Below are 17,797 nucleotides of genomic sequence, written 5' to 3'. Positions count from 1 at the left end.
CGCTGAGTTCTGTCATGCGACAACATTTTTGATGCTAGGGACTTAAAATTTTGAATGTTATAATTTGGCTTACGAAGACCATGTTTGCGTCATACCACAAATCGCATATTTGATGAACAATCATTTTTGAAGATCTAAATTTTATTTTGTTGAAATAATCAATATCTATCGGCGTGCCAAAAATGGTTTTAACTTGAACGTTAGTAAATAAGTTAAATTGGCTGGGTTACCGTTTTACGGGGGTCGAGGCATTACACAAATCAACAAAATAATCAAGCATGATTAAAAGTCAATCTTTGAAACTGAGTTATAAGTTTCCGTAGAGTCGGACTGACGCACACTGCTGCTATTTGACTTTTTTCGGAAATAAACCATATCTTTTGATCCTACTAAAATAATTTAATAGCTTAAACGGTATATGATTGACAATTGTTCTACCTACACGAAACGTTTTTCAATAAAAATAAAACTGGGCTTCTAATCTTGCTTCAATTATCTAAATTTTCAATGTTACACTTTCACCGCTCTTCGTCCCAATTAAAATTATTAAAGTCTCGGTAAGCAATCCTTTTCATTTTTGTGATACCTTTTGATTGGCGTATCATTCCTTATGATCGTACCATCACTGCAAATTTTCAATTCTGCTGCTTTATATAGTGCGCTTTGTCACTACGTGAACTGCCGCCTACAGTGATGTTATGAAAAACATTCGAAAGAAATTAGCTTGATCTTATTTATTATTATTTTCGAACATAACTTAAAAAAGAGAGTAAAAGCTTTAAAAACACACAAATTTAAACTTCGGTGGTTTGTAAGCATGCTTTTGTAAAGCGTACTTCGTGTAGGTAGAACAATTGTCAATAATATACCGTTTAAGCTAATAAATTATTTTGTCATATTCTAAAGTCCGATGCTTCGTTTAACTTACTCCAAAAACAACATTTTGGGGGATTTTCCAAAATGTTAATGTTTGACCATTTTGGTTTTACGGTCTTTGGAATTAATAACTACTTAACCGGCGTATTAAAAGCTCGAGATAGAAAACTTTTGTTCTACGACTTTAAAAAAACTTGCTAATTTATCGGGAAATCCAAACAAAAAATTTAAATGGCTTTTAGTTTCTTAAAAACTAATGCTTCAAACTATATAGCTCCTGAGAATTCTCAACTGTTAATACATATACTCATAGAAATTTTACTGTAAAATCGCCTTAAAAACAATGAAAATCGCCCTAAAAATGGGGTCAAGGGCAACTGGGTAACAAAATAAGGGCAACATTTTCTAAAAATAGGCATAGGCAGTTATAGTTATTAAATTTAAAAATACAAAAAGATCAAACAAAAACACCTCCTAACAAGGTAAAAAGTAGTGGCGAACGCGCCTTTAATAAAAATTTCTGTTATCAACATTTGTGACGAAAAATGATATTACACTCATAAAATTATTTTTCTAAATACTACAAAAATCGCCCTAAACATGAAATCGCCCTAACATTAAGAAAAATCGCCCTAAATATAGGACAAATCGCCTTAGAAAATATGTTTTAGGGTTAATTTTTCTAAAATTTCTATTATTTAGGGCGAATTTTTCCGAGCATATGCTTTTAATATTTTCTCATACTTAGGGCAAATCGGCTTATTCCGTAGAACAAAAAATGGGGTCAATCGATAGGTATTGCCGAGAGCAGTACATTTCAGTTAAAATTTTTTCTCTAGCATCAAAACTGTAGGAGCCACAGTTTTGGGCGGTTTGTGGGCGTTAGAGTGGGCGTGGCACTTAATAGCTTAGCTCTTATAGTTTCCGAGATCTCAGCGTTCATTCGGACAGACAGACAGACAGACGGACAGACGGACAGACGGACATGGCTAAATCGACTCGGCTAGTGATCCTGATCAAGAATATATATACTTTATGGGGTCGGAAACGCTTCCTTCTGCCTGTTACATACTTTCCGACGAATCTAGTATACCCTTTTACTCTACGAGTAACGGGTATAAAAATTGATGAAATACGCACTTCAGGAAACCTTTGTTTTCCGGTAAGATACATCTCCCTGATTAAGAAAAGGGCATTTAAAATTTTTTCTATGGTACCAATTTTTTTTAAAGTGTAAAAAACGTTTTTCGCACTTTTTTATTTTCAAACTTGAGTTGTGATAAACCGAATTCGGTCATCAAACTCATTTTACAGGCAATAGAATGCCCTTTAACTTTCTTATACACATCATTGAGTTCCATTCATTAGTTTAGAAGCTGAACTTCGTCAAAGTTGAAAAAGTTGGAAAAAATGCAAAAACGCTGGCATAAATTGCTTCTTTAAAAATACACGCCTAAAATCCGAAATTAGTTTTATGTTGTTTTCTTAAAGGCTGAACTTTATCGGAGAATATATGCCATTGATCACGACAATCAGTTGGTAAATCGATTTTTTACAAATTTTTAAACGTATTACCCAAGTTCAGTGTTCGGGAGCAGCGGCCGTTAAACATTATTTTAAATTTTCAGTGTTGGGGAACGTAAGATTTTGGTGCAAGTAGTTATGCATAACGTCAGATTCCTTTCTATTAGTGCTGGGCAAGCTAAAAAGTATGCGATTGCAGTTACGAGGAAATCATTTTCATATATTTATACCCGTTACTCGTATAGTAAAAGGGTATACTAGATTCGTCGGAAAGTATGTAACAGGCAGAAGGAAGCGTTTCCGACCCCATAAAGTATATATATTCTTGAACAGGATCACTAGCCGAGTCGATCTAGCCATGTCCGTCTGTCCGAATGATCGCTGAGATCTCGGAAACTATAAGAGCTGGGCTACTGAGATTTGGCGTGCAGATTCCTGAGCTTCTTACGCAGCGCAAGTTTATTTCAGTAGAGTGCCACGTCCACTCCAATGACCACAAACCGCCCAAAACTGTGGCTCCTACAGTTTTAATGCTAGAGAAAAAAATGTATTGCTCTCGTCAATACCTATCGATTGACCAAAAAAAAAGTTTGCCACGCCCACTCTAACGCCCATAACTCTTAAATCTGTTTACCGCCGGTAGGTGGCGCATTTTAATCTCGCCTTGCTGCTTGCATATCTCCATTTCCCTTTGGTCCCTTTAGCTGAATAACGGGTATCTGATAGTCGAGGTACTCGACTATAGCATTCTTCCTTGTTTTTTTTAATTTTGGGCTTACGGCTCCGCTATTTACAGTACGAGTTGTTCATTGACGGCAGCAAGGAGAGTTTAAAGGTTGTCCTGTCGCATAACGGAAATGAGAAACCATCTCTACCGATCGCCCATGCAGTAAACACAAAGGAGTCATATGAGACAATAGAAGCACTGCTGAAATTAATAAAATATAATGAATTTCAATGGAAGATATGTGCGGACCTAAAGGTTGTTGGAATGCTCTGTGGGTTGCAAGGAGGTTATACCAAAAACTGTTGTTTCCTTTGTCTTTGGGACAGTCGAGCCGACTCACAGCACTATGTAAAAAAAATGAGAAGCAAGAAAATGTGCTGTGATTGGCAAAAACAATATTAAATATAACAAAATAGTAAAAAAGGAAAATATAATTCTCCCACCGCTCCATATAAAATTGGGCCTAGTCAAAAACTTTGTCAAAGCCAGCACTGTCCTACTCTAAAATTAAAGGGGGCGTTTTTGCAGGTCCTGATATTAAGAAACTATTAAAGGACAATAAATTCACAACTCTGTTCTGTAAAGAAGCGGCAGCGTGGAAATCCTTTAAACTGGTGGTAGGAATCTTTCTCGGAAATAACAAAGCGGGAAATTACAAAAGTATTGTAAGGGACCTGCTCAAAAATATAAGGCTATGGGTAAGCTATTATAAGCTCTTAAAAGTAATGTTTATTATGTCTTTGTTTGTTTTTGACAGGAGTGCATATGTCGCTAAAAATTCATTTTCTCGACTCTCACTTGGACTTTTTTCCGGAGAATTTGGGTTCCATCAGCCAATGAAGGAAATTGAGCGCCGATATCATGGCTTTTGGGATACCGCTATGATGGGGGACTATTTTTGGTTCCTTATTTGCGAAACGGGCAATAGCTTCTAAAAAAAAACAAGGAAGAACGCTATAGTCGAGTACCTCGACTATCAGATACCCGTTACTCAGCTAAAGAGATCAATGGGAAATGGAGATATGCAAGCAGCAAAGCGAGATTGAAATGCGCCACCTACCGGCGGTAGACAGATTTAAGCGTTATGGGCGTTTGAGTGGGTGTGGCAAATTTTTTGTTGGATTAATCGATAGGTATTGTCGAGACCAATACATTTCAGTTAACATTTTTTATCTAGCATAAAAATTGTGGGCGCCACAGGCTTGGGCGGTTTGTGGCCGTTAAAGTGGGCGTGGCATATTCGCATAACAAACATGCGCTGCGTACAAGGCTACGGCATCTAAATCTGAAATCCCAATACTCTTTCTTTGATAGTTTCCGAGATATCCGCGTTCATACTAACGGTTTTTTGAAGGTTGTGGGCGGTTTGTGGTCGTTAAAGTGGGCGTGGCAAACTTTTTTTGGGTCAATCGATACGTATTGATGAGAACAATTCATTTTAGTTTAAATTTTTACTCTAGCATCAAAACTGTAGGAGCCACAGTCTTGGGCGGTTTGTGGGCGTTAAAGTGGGCGTGGCACTCTACTGAAACAAACTTGCGCTGCGTAAGAAGCTCAGAAATCTGCACGCCAAATCTCAATAGTCTAGCTCTTATAGTTTCCAAGATCTCAGCGTTCATCCGGACAGACAGACAGACGGACAGACGGACAGACGGACATGGCTAGATCGACTCGGCTAATGATCCTGATCAAGAATATATATACTTTATGGGGTCGGAAACGCTTCCTTCTGCCTGTTACATACTTTCCGACGAATCTAGTATACCCTTTTACTCTACGAGTAACGGGTATAAAAAAATGTATAATACAGGGTTGCCCATATTCGACGGACCCATGTTTTTATACCCGTTACTCGTAGAGTAAAAGGGTATACTAGATTCGTCGGAAAGTATGTAACAGGCAGAAGGAAGCGTTTCCGACCCCATAAAGTATATATATTCTTGATCAGGATCACTAGCCGAGTCGATCTAGCCATGTCCGTCTGTCCGTCTGTCCGTCTGTCCGTCTGTCCGTCTGTCCGTATGAACGCTGAGATCTTAGAAACTATAAGAGCTACAATACTGGGATTAGGCATGCAGATTCCTGAGATTCCTGCGCAGCGCAAGTTTGTTTCAAAAGAGTGCCACGCCCACTCTAACGCCCACAAACCGCCCAAAACTGTGGCTCCTACAGTTTTGATGCTAGAACAAAAATTTTAACTGAAATGTATTGTTCTCATCAATACCTACCGACTGACTTAAAAAAAGTTTGCCACGCCCACTTTAACGCCCACAAACCGCCCACAAACTTCAAAAAATCGTAAATATGAACGCGGATATCTCGGAAAATATCAAAGATAGAGAAACGAGATTTCAGATTTAGATTCCGTAGGCTTGAGCGCAGCGCAAGTTTATTATGCGAATATGCCACGCCCACTCCAACGCCCACAAACCGCCCAAGTCTGTGGCGCCCACAATTTTCATGGTAGATAAAAAATTTAAACTGAAATGTATTGGTCTCGTCAATACCTATCGATTGATTTAAAAAAAACTTTGCCACGCCCACTCTAACGCCCACAACGCTTAAATCTGTCTACCGCCGGTAGGTGGCGCATTTGCTGCTTGCATATCTCCATTTTCCTTTGGTCCCTTTAGCTGAGTAACGGGTATCTGATAGTCGAGGTACTCGACTATAGCGTTCTTCCTTGTTTTTTTTAAAATCAAAGAAAAAAATAAAAATTTGGCGGTTGGCAATCTTAATCATTTAATTTGTTCCAAGTAGATTTGTTTACATCAATTTTTGAATATGATATCTTTCAAATGGCCGCCTCTGGCGTTGATGGCGTATTGTGCCCTTTTTGCAGCATTTTCCATCGTTTTCGCCAACATTTCGGCCGGAATACCGGCTATTTCTTCACGAATGTTGTCCTTGAGCTCTTCTAGGGTCCTTGGCTTGTTAACGTAAACCTTTGACTTCAAATATCCCCACAAGAAGAAGTCAGGCGGCGTCAAATCGGGCGAACGCGGTGGCCAGTCCAAATCACCACTTTTCGACATCAAACGGCCCGGAAATAATTTCTTCAGAAAATCGATTGTTATGCGACTTGTGTGCCTCTTTTATTTGGCCTCTTCGGATTAGAAAGAGCCTCACCAGTCGTAAATTTTTCGTATAAACGCTTAATGGTGTTCTTAGAAGGCGCACTTTTCACATTTTTTAATTTTTTAAAAGCACGTTGAGTTTTCACAATTGACTTGTTCTGTTGAATGTAAATTTCAACTATTTCAGAGCGCTCGCGTGGCGTGTATTGTTCCATGGTAAAAATCTGCTTGGACTGACGCTTCAAACGCGGTATGTCATTAAGCGATCTGGCATCTCTGTCAAAAGTTATGGCGTCGTCAGATGGGTCCGTCGAATATGGGCAACCCTGTACATTAAAATAATAATTTTTTAATGTATTTAGTCTAATTGGGTAAAATAAAACATAATTTGTTGTCGTTAGTTAGAATATTTCTTAGAATTAAATTGAGAATTGGTTCTTAGAACAAATTGAGATAATCACCCTTTTTGCGCGTCGCTTGGCATCTGTGGTGCAGCACTAGTGCTCTCGACTGCGAACCCAGCGGTCGTGAGTGCGATTCTCGCTGCGACCACGAAGATTTTTTTCAAGAAGTAAGTTGTTTTATATGAATGTTATTTCCCTGATTCTGTTTAATGAATACTTTTCAGTTCATATGACTCTAATTAGCAGTTTACCAACATGCGTGGAGCGGCCAAATAATAACCTTGCCCCCTCTTACCCTCTCAAATTATAGTGAAAAAAGGACACTAATCCTAAAAAAATTCCACGGCGCTTCACCATAATTTCAAGAAATTCCGCCGTTGATGCTTAACATTTTTTTTTCATATACTAAGAGTATTTACCTTTGAAAACTGAAAAATCGCCCTAGGTTTAAGAAAATTAACCCTAGATCTAAGAAAAATCGCCCTAAATGTAAGACCAATACATGCCTATTTTTAGAAAATGTTGCCCTTGTTTTGTTACCCAGTCGCCATTGACCCCCGTTTTAGGGCGAGTTTCCTTGATTTTAGGGCGATTTTACAGTAAAATTTCTAGGAGTGTACATTCGATAAAATAAATAAACTATATTAAATTTACGTGTAGGTAAATAAATATTTACTGTTGCGGGCCGAAATCATAAATTTAATATAGTTTATTTATTTTATCGAATGTAATATCATTTTTCGTCACAATCGTTGATATCAGAAATTTTTGTTAAAAGCGCGTTCTACACTACTTTATACCTCGTTAAGGGGTGTTTTTGTTTGATATATTCTTGATCAGAATCACTAGCCGAGTCGATCTAGCTATGCCCGTCTGTCCGTCTGTCTGTCTGTCCGGATGAACGATGAGATGGCGGAAACTATGAGCTAGGCTATTGAGATTTGACATGCAGATTCCTGAGCTTCTTACGCAGCGCAAGTTTGTTTCAGCAGAGTACCACGCCCACTTTAACGCCCACAAGCCTTCCGAAACTGTGGTTCCTTCAGTTTTGATGCTAGAATAAAAATGTGTTGTTCTCATAAGTACCTATCGATTGACCCAAAAAAAGTTTGAACGTGAATATCTCGGAAACTATCAAAGATAGAAAATTGGGATCTCAGCGCAAGATTGTTACGCGAATACGGCACGCCCACTCCTACGCCCACAAACCACCCAAACCTATGACGCCCACAATTTTCATGCTAGATAACAAATTTTAACTGAAATGTATTGGACTCATCAATACCTATCGATTGAACCAAAAAAAAAGTTTGCCACGCCCACTCTAACACCCATAACGCTTTAATCTGTCTACTCGCTTTGCTGCTAGCATATCTAAAATTCCCTTTGGTCCCTTTAACTAAGTAACGGGTATCTGATAGTCGAGGTACTCGACTATAGCGTTCTTCCTTGTTTTATGTTTGGGTTACTAGGTCTATGTGTTTGAAGTGCGGTGCAGTCGTTAAGAATATGTGAGATCGATATGGCGTCTGTGGTGCAGAATCGGCATGGGCTGTTTATTGGCTGGGAGAATCGGTACTCGTGTGTCAGTTTTGTGTGTCCTAGTCGAAGCCTGATGATCTTGGTTATTTCTGTTCTTGGCAAGCTGCAAAATTGTGCGTTTTTTGCGTATTTGTTGATGCTTTTTAGCTCTGGGTTAATGACTTGGTACCAAGGGGAAGTTTTTTGTTGCAGGCTTGTAATTTTTTTGGAGTATATTCGTTTTTAAGAGTTTGTTAATATCCGTGCGGTTTAGGTTTAGAATGAAAACTAGGGGTGATACTGTTGCATCTTTCGCTGCTGTGTCGGCGCATTCATTTCCTTTGATCCCAATGTGACTAGGGACCCATAGCAACATGATTTTTGGGGCGTGTTTTATGATTAAGTCCCGGATCGATGTAGTGTAAAATGACACGTTGTTACAATTAAGGACAGGGATACTTTTTATACTTGCGAACATAATAGTATGCTGTACAGTTTTTATACCCGTTACTCGTAGAGTAAAAGGGTATACTAGATTCGTCGGAAAGTATGTAACAGGCAGAAGGAAGCGTTTCCGACCCCATAAAGTATATATATTCTTGATCAGGATCACTAGCCGAGTCGATCTAGCCATGTCCGTCTGTCCGTCTGTCCGTCTGTCCGTATGAACGCTGAGATCTCGGAAACTATAAAAGCTACAATACTGGGATTAGGCATGCAGATTCCTGAGATTCCTGCGCAGCGCAAGTTTGTTTCAGAAGAGTGCCACGCCCACTCTAACGCCCACAAACCGCTCAAAACTGTGGCTCCTACAGTTTTGATGCTAGAACAAAAATCTTAACTGAAATGTGTTTGTCTTGTCAATACCTATCGATTGATCTAAAAAAAAGTTTGTCACGCCCACTTTAACGCCCACAAACCGCCCAAGCCCGTGGCGCCCACAATTTTCGTGCTAGATAAAAAATTTTAACTAAAATGTATTGGTCTCGTCAATACCTATCGATTGATTTAAAAAAAACTTTACCACGCCCACTCTAACGCCCACAACGCTTAAGTCTGTCTACCGCCGGTAGGTGGCGCATTTGCTGCTGGCATATCTCCATTTCCCTTTGGTCTCTTTAGCTGAGTAACAGGTATCTGATAGTCGAGTTACTCGACTATACCGTTCTTCCTTGCTTTTAATGTAAAAAGAAAACATTTGACTTTTTTTTTAAGTCCAGAAAAACGACAATTCATTTAATGATAAATTAAAAATAAAAATGTTTCAGAACCATTTAAAAAAACAAAAAACAAAGTTACTTAAGTAAAATCAATTCGTATTATATATGGTTTTAAAGCAATACGTTTGTTTAACTTATAATATTAATCATTGGACTTAGGGCTTCCTCTTTCAGTGCAGGCAGCATATGACACTCACGTGTGTCTGGTCTAGATGAGGCATCATTGTCGCTCCAGGGACAAAGTTTATAATGGAATCCAAACTTCGAACGGATCGACTCATTTTTCTCTAAATCCACTAAAGTAGCTATTAGGAACTTTATCCTTTGTAGGTGTTGGTCGAAAAGCATGCCTTCGAATTGCATCAAGAATTGTTCTTTCTGTTGAGCTTACATTTTTAAGGAAAACTATTTCTTTTTCAGACTGATTTAAGACTGTTGTTGGATTTTAAAACTCAGCCCTTTATATTAAAGAATTTTATTTATTTACTTTACATATTTTCTGATAAAAATTCAATTTGAGCACAACTAAAAAAAAAAAATTTGTCCACATAATTTTTAGGTAGAAATATCCGAACGTCTTTGGCGTCCTTATCAGTTAAGTACAGAGCTAGTTTAGTTCCATATGGTTCTTTTTCAGCTTACATCCAGTGATCTTATACTCAAATCCAATACATAGATTTTCAATTTTTGTATAGCCAATCACAGGCTTCACGTAATTTAAGGTCTCTAAGAAGACCTATCAAATTCAACAAAATTAGTTGATAAAGTAATTACTTTTAATTTATATGCATACCATTTTTGATCAGCATAAGATTGGATTCGTTGTGCCCTAGTACCTAACTGTTGTATACCAATTCTTTAACCCGAAATTACAAGGTCTTTTATACTTGTCAAAAACTATATAGTTCTATCAATTCATGTGGAGTAAATGAGATAACAATATGACTTCATTATATAGCAAAATGCTTATTCAAACAGAGAATAAAGTCAGAAATACATATCAGTATGTCTGTCTCTTTATACCCTTGCAGAGGGTATATTGATTTCAGTCAGAAGTTTGCAACGCAGTGAAGGAGACGTTTCCGACCCCATAGAGTATATATATTATTGATCAGCATCACTAGACGAGTCGATCTAGCCATGTCCGTCTGTACGTCTGTATCGGGCTGAAACTTTCCCAAAAGTCTAATTTCGTTTGCAGGTAGTATATAACCAGCCGGATCGGACAATTATATCTTATAGCTCCCATAGGAATAATCGGCAAAAAAATTTAAAAAATTATATCTTTGGTGTTCTTATACCCTTGCAGAGGGTATAATGATTTCAGTCAGAAGTTTGCAACGCAGTGAAGGAGACGTTTTCGACCCCATTAAGTATATATATTCTTGATCTGCTGCTACGCAAAATAGTCTCTCAGTTTTAAAGCTATCGGGCTGAAACTTTCCCAAAAATCTTGTTTCTTTTGCAGGTAGTATATAAGTCGGAACCATCCGGATCGGACAACTATATCATATAGCTCCCATAGGAATAATAAGAAAAAAAAATTTTTGAAAATTATATCTTTTGTGTTTTTTAACATATAAATTTATGATTCCGGCCCGCAACAGTAAATATTTATTTACCTACACGTAATTTTTCTGTTGTAGCGTGCCGAATACATAAATTTAATATAGTTTATTTATTTTATCGAATGTAATATCATTTTTCGTCACAATTGTTGATATCAGAAATTTTTGTTAAAGGCGCGTTCGCCACTACTTTTTACCTCGTTAAGAGGTGTTTTTGTTTGATATCAGAAGTTTTTTTTGCTCAAGATTTTAAATACCCCAATACCATGACTAGGAGTCGTCCCCATATGTCTTGGCTATTGAAAAACCAAACACACTGATTCGACCCCTAATCTTAGCTGAACGTCACCTTAAATTAGGCACAACAAGTTTTATCGCTTCAATTACCTATTTTAATAGCACAAGTTTGGAATCTCAAGGGCTGTATAGTTTCATATTCCTAGAGAAATCTGTCGTTTCTTACATTTCCCGCCGAACAAGCGGGTTTTTCCAAAGTGGTAGAACAAATAGATTAAGTTTCCTATTTCGATTAGCTTCATGCAAGTAAAGGACCCTAAAACCATAACAGATTTTCCGTTTGAAAAAAACTAATAAGAATATTTTTCATCAAATTGGTTTTTTTCTTGTTTATTCCAATAAGTATGAAATATTTCGTATACGGAGCTGAAACGAGTTGCACTTTTTATCGCTTAATATCTTTCAAACGGTAATTCTTAGGCCAAAATTTGCTATATATCAAAAGTTGAGGACTTTCAAGGGCTATTTATTTTAAAAAGAAATCGTTCGACTCAATTTTGAGAAAATAGTCAAAAAGTGGTTTTTAAAAACAACTTTTAGTTATAACTCTATATCTATTATACTCAGACAATTTTATTATATAAAGAATGTTTAGCAAATTAAATTATCTTTTCAGAGATATATAGCATGTTCTGTAGCATTAGTTGTTTAGATACTATAAGCATTTTAAATCTGGCTTTGTTTATTGATTTTCCGCTAAACTAGCGGGTTTTTCCAAAAGTCGTAGAACAAACGTTTTCTACTTCAAGCTACTTAATACACCCATAGGGTTTCCAAAACCCTAAAACTAAGATGGGATGCATACAAACCCACAAACAAAGGGACAAACATTTTCAAGAAAATCTTGTTTTTTGAATTACTTTTGAACGGAACATCGGAATTCAACAAATGAGGTGTCATTCGACGCGTATTCTCAGTAAGAATAAAACTAGCTAAACAGACGGGGGCTTTTATCCCCACCGTATCCAGCAGCTCTAATTTTTTACATTTTTACTTTTACACTTTCACCGCCTTTTTCCAAACAAATCTATATTTCCAAAGTCTTGGTATGCAATCTTCTTAGTTTTTGCGATACCTTTCGATTGGTGTATCACTCGTTACGATCGGACCACAATGGCAGATTTTCAATTCTGCGGCTATATATAGTAGTTGTCTTCGCACGCTCTCTTGCGCGCTTCGCCACTACGTATACTGCCGTCCACAGTAATAATATGTCAAAAAACACCGAAGCTATAATTTGTTTCATATTATTTTCCCACCAATTTTCCGATCGTTCCTGTGGCAGCTATATGATATAGTCGTCCGATTTTGATAAAATTAAATTCGAAATTCAGAACTAATTAAAAAATGTTATTTCCAAGCGTAAGAGGTTATATGTTAAAAAACATCGAAGCTATAATTTGTTTCATATTATTTTCCCACCAATTTTCCGATCGTTCCTATGGCAGCTGTATGATATAGTCGTCCGATTTTGATAAAATTTAATTTGAAATTCAGAACCAATTAAAAAATGTTATTTCCAAGCTTAGGAGGTTCTATGTTAAAAAACACCAAAGATATAATTAAAAAAAAAACAGACGGACATGGCTAGATCGACTCGTCTAGTCATGCTGATCAAGAATATATATATATTTTATGGGGTCGGAAACGTCTCCTTCACTGCGTTGCAAGCTTCTGACTGAAATCAATATACCCTCTGCAAGGGTATAAAAATGTTAAACATCAACTGCGGTATTTCTTGAAATTATGGTGACTTTCTTATTTTAATGGTAACTTGCCTTAAATTTAAGGCAATTTTTCTTGAATGTATCGTGTTTTTCTTGTTTTTAAGGTAAAGCGCCTTCAAAACAAGAGCAAGTGCCCTAAATATTAAAACAAATTTTTATAAAAAAATCTGCGGTACTTTTTCCAGGAATTTTTTGTAGGACTATTTAAATTAGTGTCCTTTTTTAACTACAATTTGAGAGGGTAGAAGACAAGGTTGTTATTTAGCCGCTCCACGCATATTGGTAAACTGCTAATTAGAGTCATATAAACTGAAAGTAGTCATTTAACAGAATCAGGGAAATAACATATGTAAATATAAAATAACTTTCTTCTTGAGAAAAATCTCAGTGGTCGCTGCAAGAATCGAACTCACGACCGCTGGGCTCACCGTCATATCGCGCTGGGTCTCCTACAGTTTTGATGCTAGAGTAAAAACTTATTTAAACTGAAATGAATTGTTCTCATCAATACTTATCGATGTACCCAAAAAAAATTTTTATACCCGTTACTGGTAGAGTAAAAGGGTATACTATATTCGTCTGAAAGTATGTAACAAGCAGAAGGAAGCGTTTCCGACCCCATAAAGTATATATTTTCTTGATCAGGATCACTAGCTGAGTCGATCTAGCCATGTCCGTCTGTCCGTCTGTCCGTATGAGATCTCGGAAACTAAAAGAGCTACAATACTGGGATTAGGCATGTAGATTCCTGAGATGCGCAAGCGCAAGCTTGTTTCAGCAGAGTGCCACGCCCACTCCAACGCCCACAAACCGCCCGAAACTGTGGCTCCTACAGTTTTGATGCTAGAATAAAAATTTTAACTGATATGTGTTGTTCTCATCAATACCTATCGATTGACCGAAGAAAAGTTTGCCACGCCCACTTGAACGCCCACGTACATATAAACGTGGATATCTCGGAAACTATCAAAGATAGAGAATTGGTATTTTAGATTTAGATTCCGAAGCCTTGTACGCAGCGCAAGTTTGTTACGCGAATATGCCACGCCGACTCTAACGCCCACAAACCACCTAAGCCTGTGGCGCCCACAATTTTCATGCTAGATAAAAAACTTTAGCTGAAATGTATTGGTTTCGTCAATACCTATCGATTACTCCAACAAAAAAATTGCCACGCCCACTCGAACGCCCAAAACGCTTAAAACTGTCTTCCGCCCACATAACCATATATTGTGATCAGGGGTAGGTGGCGCATTTCAGTCTCGCCTTGCTGCTTGCATATCTCCATTTCCCTTTTGTCCCTTTAGCTGAGTAACGGATATCTAATAGTAAAGGAACTCGATTATAGCGTTCTTCCTTGTTTTTAAAAAAATTTTAGTGACTGTTGCGCACGCTACATGTCGCACGCGCGACATCACGGCGTTTTTTAATTTAATTTTTTGCCTAATTTTCCTAATGGTCACGCGAATTCTTAAGGAATCGCGGTCCATCGAGGATGGCAAAACACGTAATTTTGAAATTCGATTACAAGAGAACCAGGGCAGACCGCGCCTTTATTTCTTCTTGTAAATTCTTAAGAATTCGCGGTCCGTCGATGATAATTATACCCGTTACTCGTAGAGTAAAAGGGTATACTTTATTCGTCGGAAAGTATGTAACAGGCAGAAAGAAGAGTTTCCGACCCCATAAAGTATATATATTCTTGATCAGGATCACTAGCCGAGTCGATCTGGCTATGTCCGTCTGTCCGTCTGACCGTCTGTCCGTCTGTCCGTATGAACGCTGAGATCTCGGAAACTGTAAGAGCTACAATACTGGGATTAGGTATGCAGATTCCTGAGATTCCTGCGCAGCGCAAGTTTGTTTCAGCAGAGTGCCACGCCCACTCTAACGCCCACAAGCCGCCCAAAACTGTGGCTCCTATAGTTTTGATGCTAGAGTAACAATTTTAACTGAAAGGAATTGTTCTCATCAATACCTATCGACTGACCCAATAAAAGTTTGCCACGCCCACTTTAACGCCCACAAACTTCAAAAAATTGTAAATATGAATGTGGATATCTCGGAAACTATCAAAGATAAAGAATTGGGATCTCAGATTTAGATTCCGTAGCCTTGTACGCAGAGCAAGTTTGTGTCGCGAATATGCCACGCCCACTCTAACGCCCACAAACCGCCCAAATCTGTGGAGCTCACAATTTTCATGCTAGATAAGATAAATTAACTGAAATGTATTGGTCTCGTCAATACCTATCGATTGATCCAAAAAAAAATTTGCCACGCCCACTCTAATGCCCATAACGCTTAAATCTGTCTACTTTGCTGCTTGCATATCTCCATTTCCCGACGAAATCTAGTGTTCACTATTGCACTCTTGTTACCACCCCAAGCTGCGGTTCTTGTGACTTAGACACCATGTGCTTTTTGATTTTAACGATACGACGCGTAAATGAAAGTATGCCAATGGCCAGCACCTTATTTACATGAAAATGGGAAATGCAGAGCATGGTTGTTGGTGCACATAATTGCATTGCCTGTCTGTCTCTAAACAAATTCTTGCTCTATTCAAATTCAAATTTACCCTAATGTCACCTGCAGGCGACAATATGGCAGCAATCTCCCGTCGGAAGACCTCCTCGGCCGACCGTCTGACGCACATATTTAAGTCGATGCTGGCGCCCTGTTTCCTGCTGAACACGGTTATTGTGAGGTAAGTGGTCATATCTAACGTCTTACATTAGGCTAAAAGCAGTCCTAAATACTATCCTTTCCATCAGACGCATCTTTCTGACTTAAGTGGACATCTTGGCCAGCTGTAGGAAGCGGGAAAACGACGACAAGGAATTCCTATTTAAGCTATATCAGTGTCTGATTTAAAGCAAGCCGAAACAATGTTAGTAACTGAATAACACAAAGTCTAGAGTAATTGCTAAGCTAAGCTCAGTATAAGCTGCGCACTCAAGTGTAAAAATCATGTTAAGCCAATCGTAGTTTCTGTGCAGACATGATTGATTAAAATACGGACAAGTCGAGATAAGTACTAGTATAGTTTACTTACCAATAATTGTGTACAGTATGTTGAAGGATTTTAAAATATTTGACATTCGTTTATAAATATCCTGTATACTATCCATAAATTACCCTGTTGCCGTCAACAAAGTTATGTAAATGTATAATGCTTACTTCAAATGCCTTTTTTCAACCAAGTTTATTGCTTTGCGATCCGAAAAAATCTTTGCTGTAAGTGGTATTTCCATAGTTAGCCAATTTGAGTACATCAAATTGGGTATTTATGAACCATAACGCGTATTAAGACGTTATTATCCCAGTTACTTAATGCTAATTGAAAACTAAAAAGATTAAGGCGGAAACTTGTAGCCCATAAGCAACTACCAGGGCAAAATTAACGTTAGCGGGAATAAGAACAAGATGATAAACTCATATTCATAATTATCTTATTATGTTTGTAAATAAACTTTAAAGCAAATGGCAAAGCAAGCACGTACAAGCAACATACAACATTCAGTCTTGTGCTATACACAAATTTAAATTATGTAAATACAAGTAAAAAATAAATCATATAGTTCCGACAACATCAACCAGAAGGCACACATCCTACTGAAAATGTGCAATATATTGGCCATGGCACGTGGACGGGAATGTGAACGGATGAGAGGTGTACGATTACGTAGATTAGGGCAGGACGATTTGTATGGCTCCAAAAACAAATACGTAAATCGCGTATGTGGGGAACGTAATCTTAAAAGGACTCTAAGCATTATGGCCGAACCAACGTATGGTCCAAAATGGCGTTTAACCCACCCCCACCACCTCCCGAAAGCGAATGGAAAATACTGTTTTTTAGGAAAAATATCAAAATAGACAACCGACTTATATTATAATTCTAAACAGAAAAATATGGTTTTCAAATTTTGTAGTACAAATGAGCTGGTTACTATGATAACTTTCCCATAAAAAACAGTATTTTTCATGTTAGACGATTTTGTTCGGCAATATTGCTTAGAATCCTTTTAAGTTTACTTTCCCCACATACGATTTTTAGGCTTCCAAATCGACCCGCCCTAATGGAGATGCTTTATGGGCTTTCAAACTGTCAAAGTCAAGCTGTAAATTATAGCAAAAACACTCAAGTCATAAAGGAACACGTCGAGGCGAAAAACTATCTGTAGGGTCAAATATAGGTTAATGAAATGCAGTAATCTGCCAAATCAGAAAACTAAAAAAAAAAAACTTTACGAGCAGACATCTAGATCGAAACATAATTGAAATCTAAAACACATAGTCGCATCTCGAGCTCCAAAACTGTAATTTCTGGAATAGCTTTGGCAGGGAATATTTCTTAAAAATGTTATTTGATATTTTTGCTTTAGTTTCCTGCCTGTGCGAACGAGCTGAATCACCTCAATCATAAAAAAAACATCTACGGAATGATTTATGTACAACTTCTCGACTGTTTATTAAACAAAGGCTGGTTCCACCAATGGCTGCTGTCTGCACTTTCGATAGATTACAAAATAGAGTATACGCTCCATTTCGAATCGATTTGTCTTCAGACTTACACCAGGAATAAATACTGTTTGTTCATTGCCGGTACGTAATTAAAAAATGATAGACGATACCATTTAAAGTTCGAAGACATCCATTAATGTAAATGTAACTACAGCAAAACCAAAAAGTAGGTTAATCATTAAAATGCAAAAGTCAAAATATGGATTATGCAGAAAATCCAAAAACGATTCCACAGCCTTCTTGTCTGTATGTGTATGCCTAAAGCTTGTTGGACAATTTAAAAGTTATTTGAATAGATTAAAATAGACATAATTATATTTAAACTT

General features: G+C 37.6%; 1 protein-coding gene across 10 annotated transcripts in view; it reads left to right on the top strand.

The window, feature by feature from the left end:
* LOC119562649 (zwei Ig domain protein zig-8) overlaps positions 1-16,534 on the top strand; it is a 302,211-nt gene extending 285,677 nt beyond the window's left edge. For all 10 annotated transcript variants that reach the window (XM_037875886.1, XM_037875884.1, XM_037875885.1 and 7 more), the window contains 2 exons: positions 15,540-15,651; positions 15,719-16,534. In XM_037875886.1, the coding sequence (XP_037731814.1) occupies positions 15,540-15,651; positions 15,719-15,737 (131 nt within the window). In that variant the 3' untranslated portion in view covers positions 15,738-16,534. The remainder of the gene's footprint in view (positions 1-15,539; positions 15,652-15,718) is intronic.
* Positions 16,535-17,797: the final 1,263 nt, after the last annotated feature.

Source organism: Drosophila subpulchrella, unplaced genomic scaffold (genome assembly GCF_014743375.2).
Source record: "Drosophila subpulchrella strain 33 F10 #4 breed RU33 unplaced genomic scaffold, RU_Dsub_v1.1 Primary Assembly Seq81, whole genome shotgun sequence".
In the NCBI taxonomy this organism is placed as follows: domain Eukaryota; kingdom Metazoa; phylum Arthropoda; class Insecta; order Diptera; family Drosophilidae; genus Drosophila; species Drosophila subpulchrella.
This window is presented reverse-complemented; position numbering and strand designations above follow the sequence as displayed.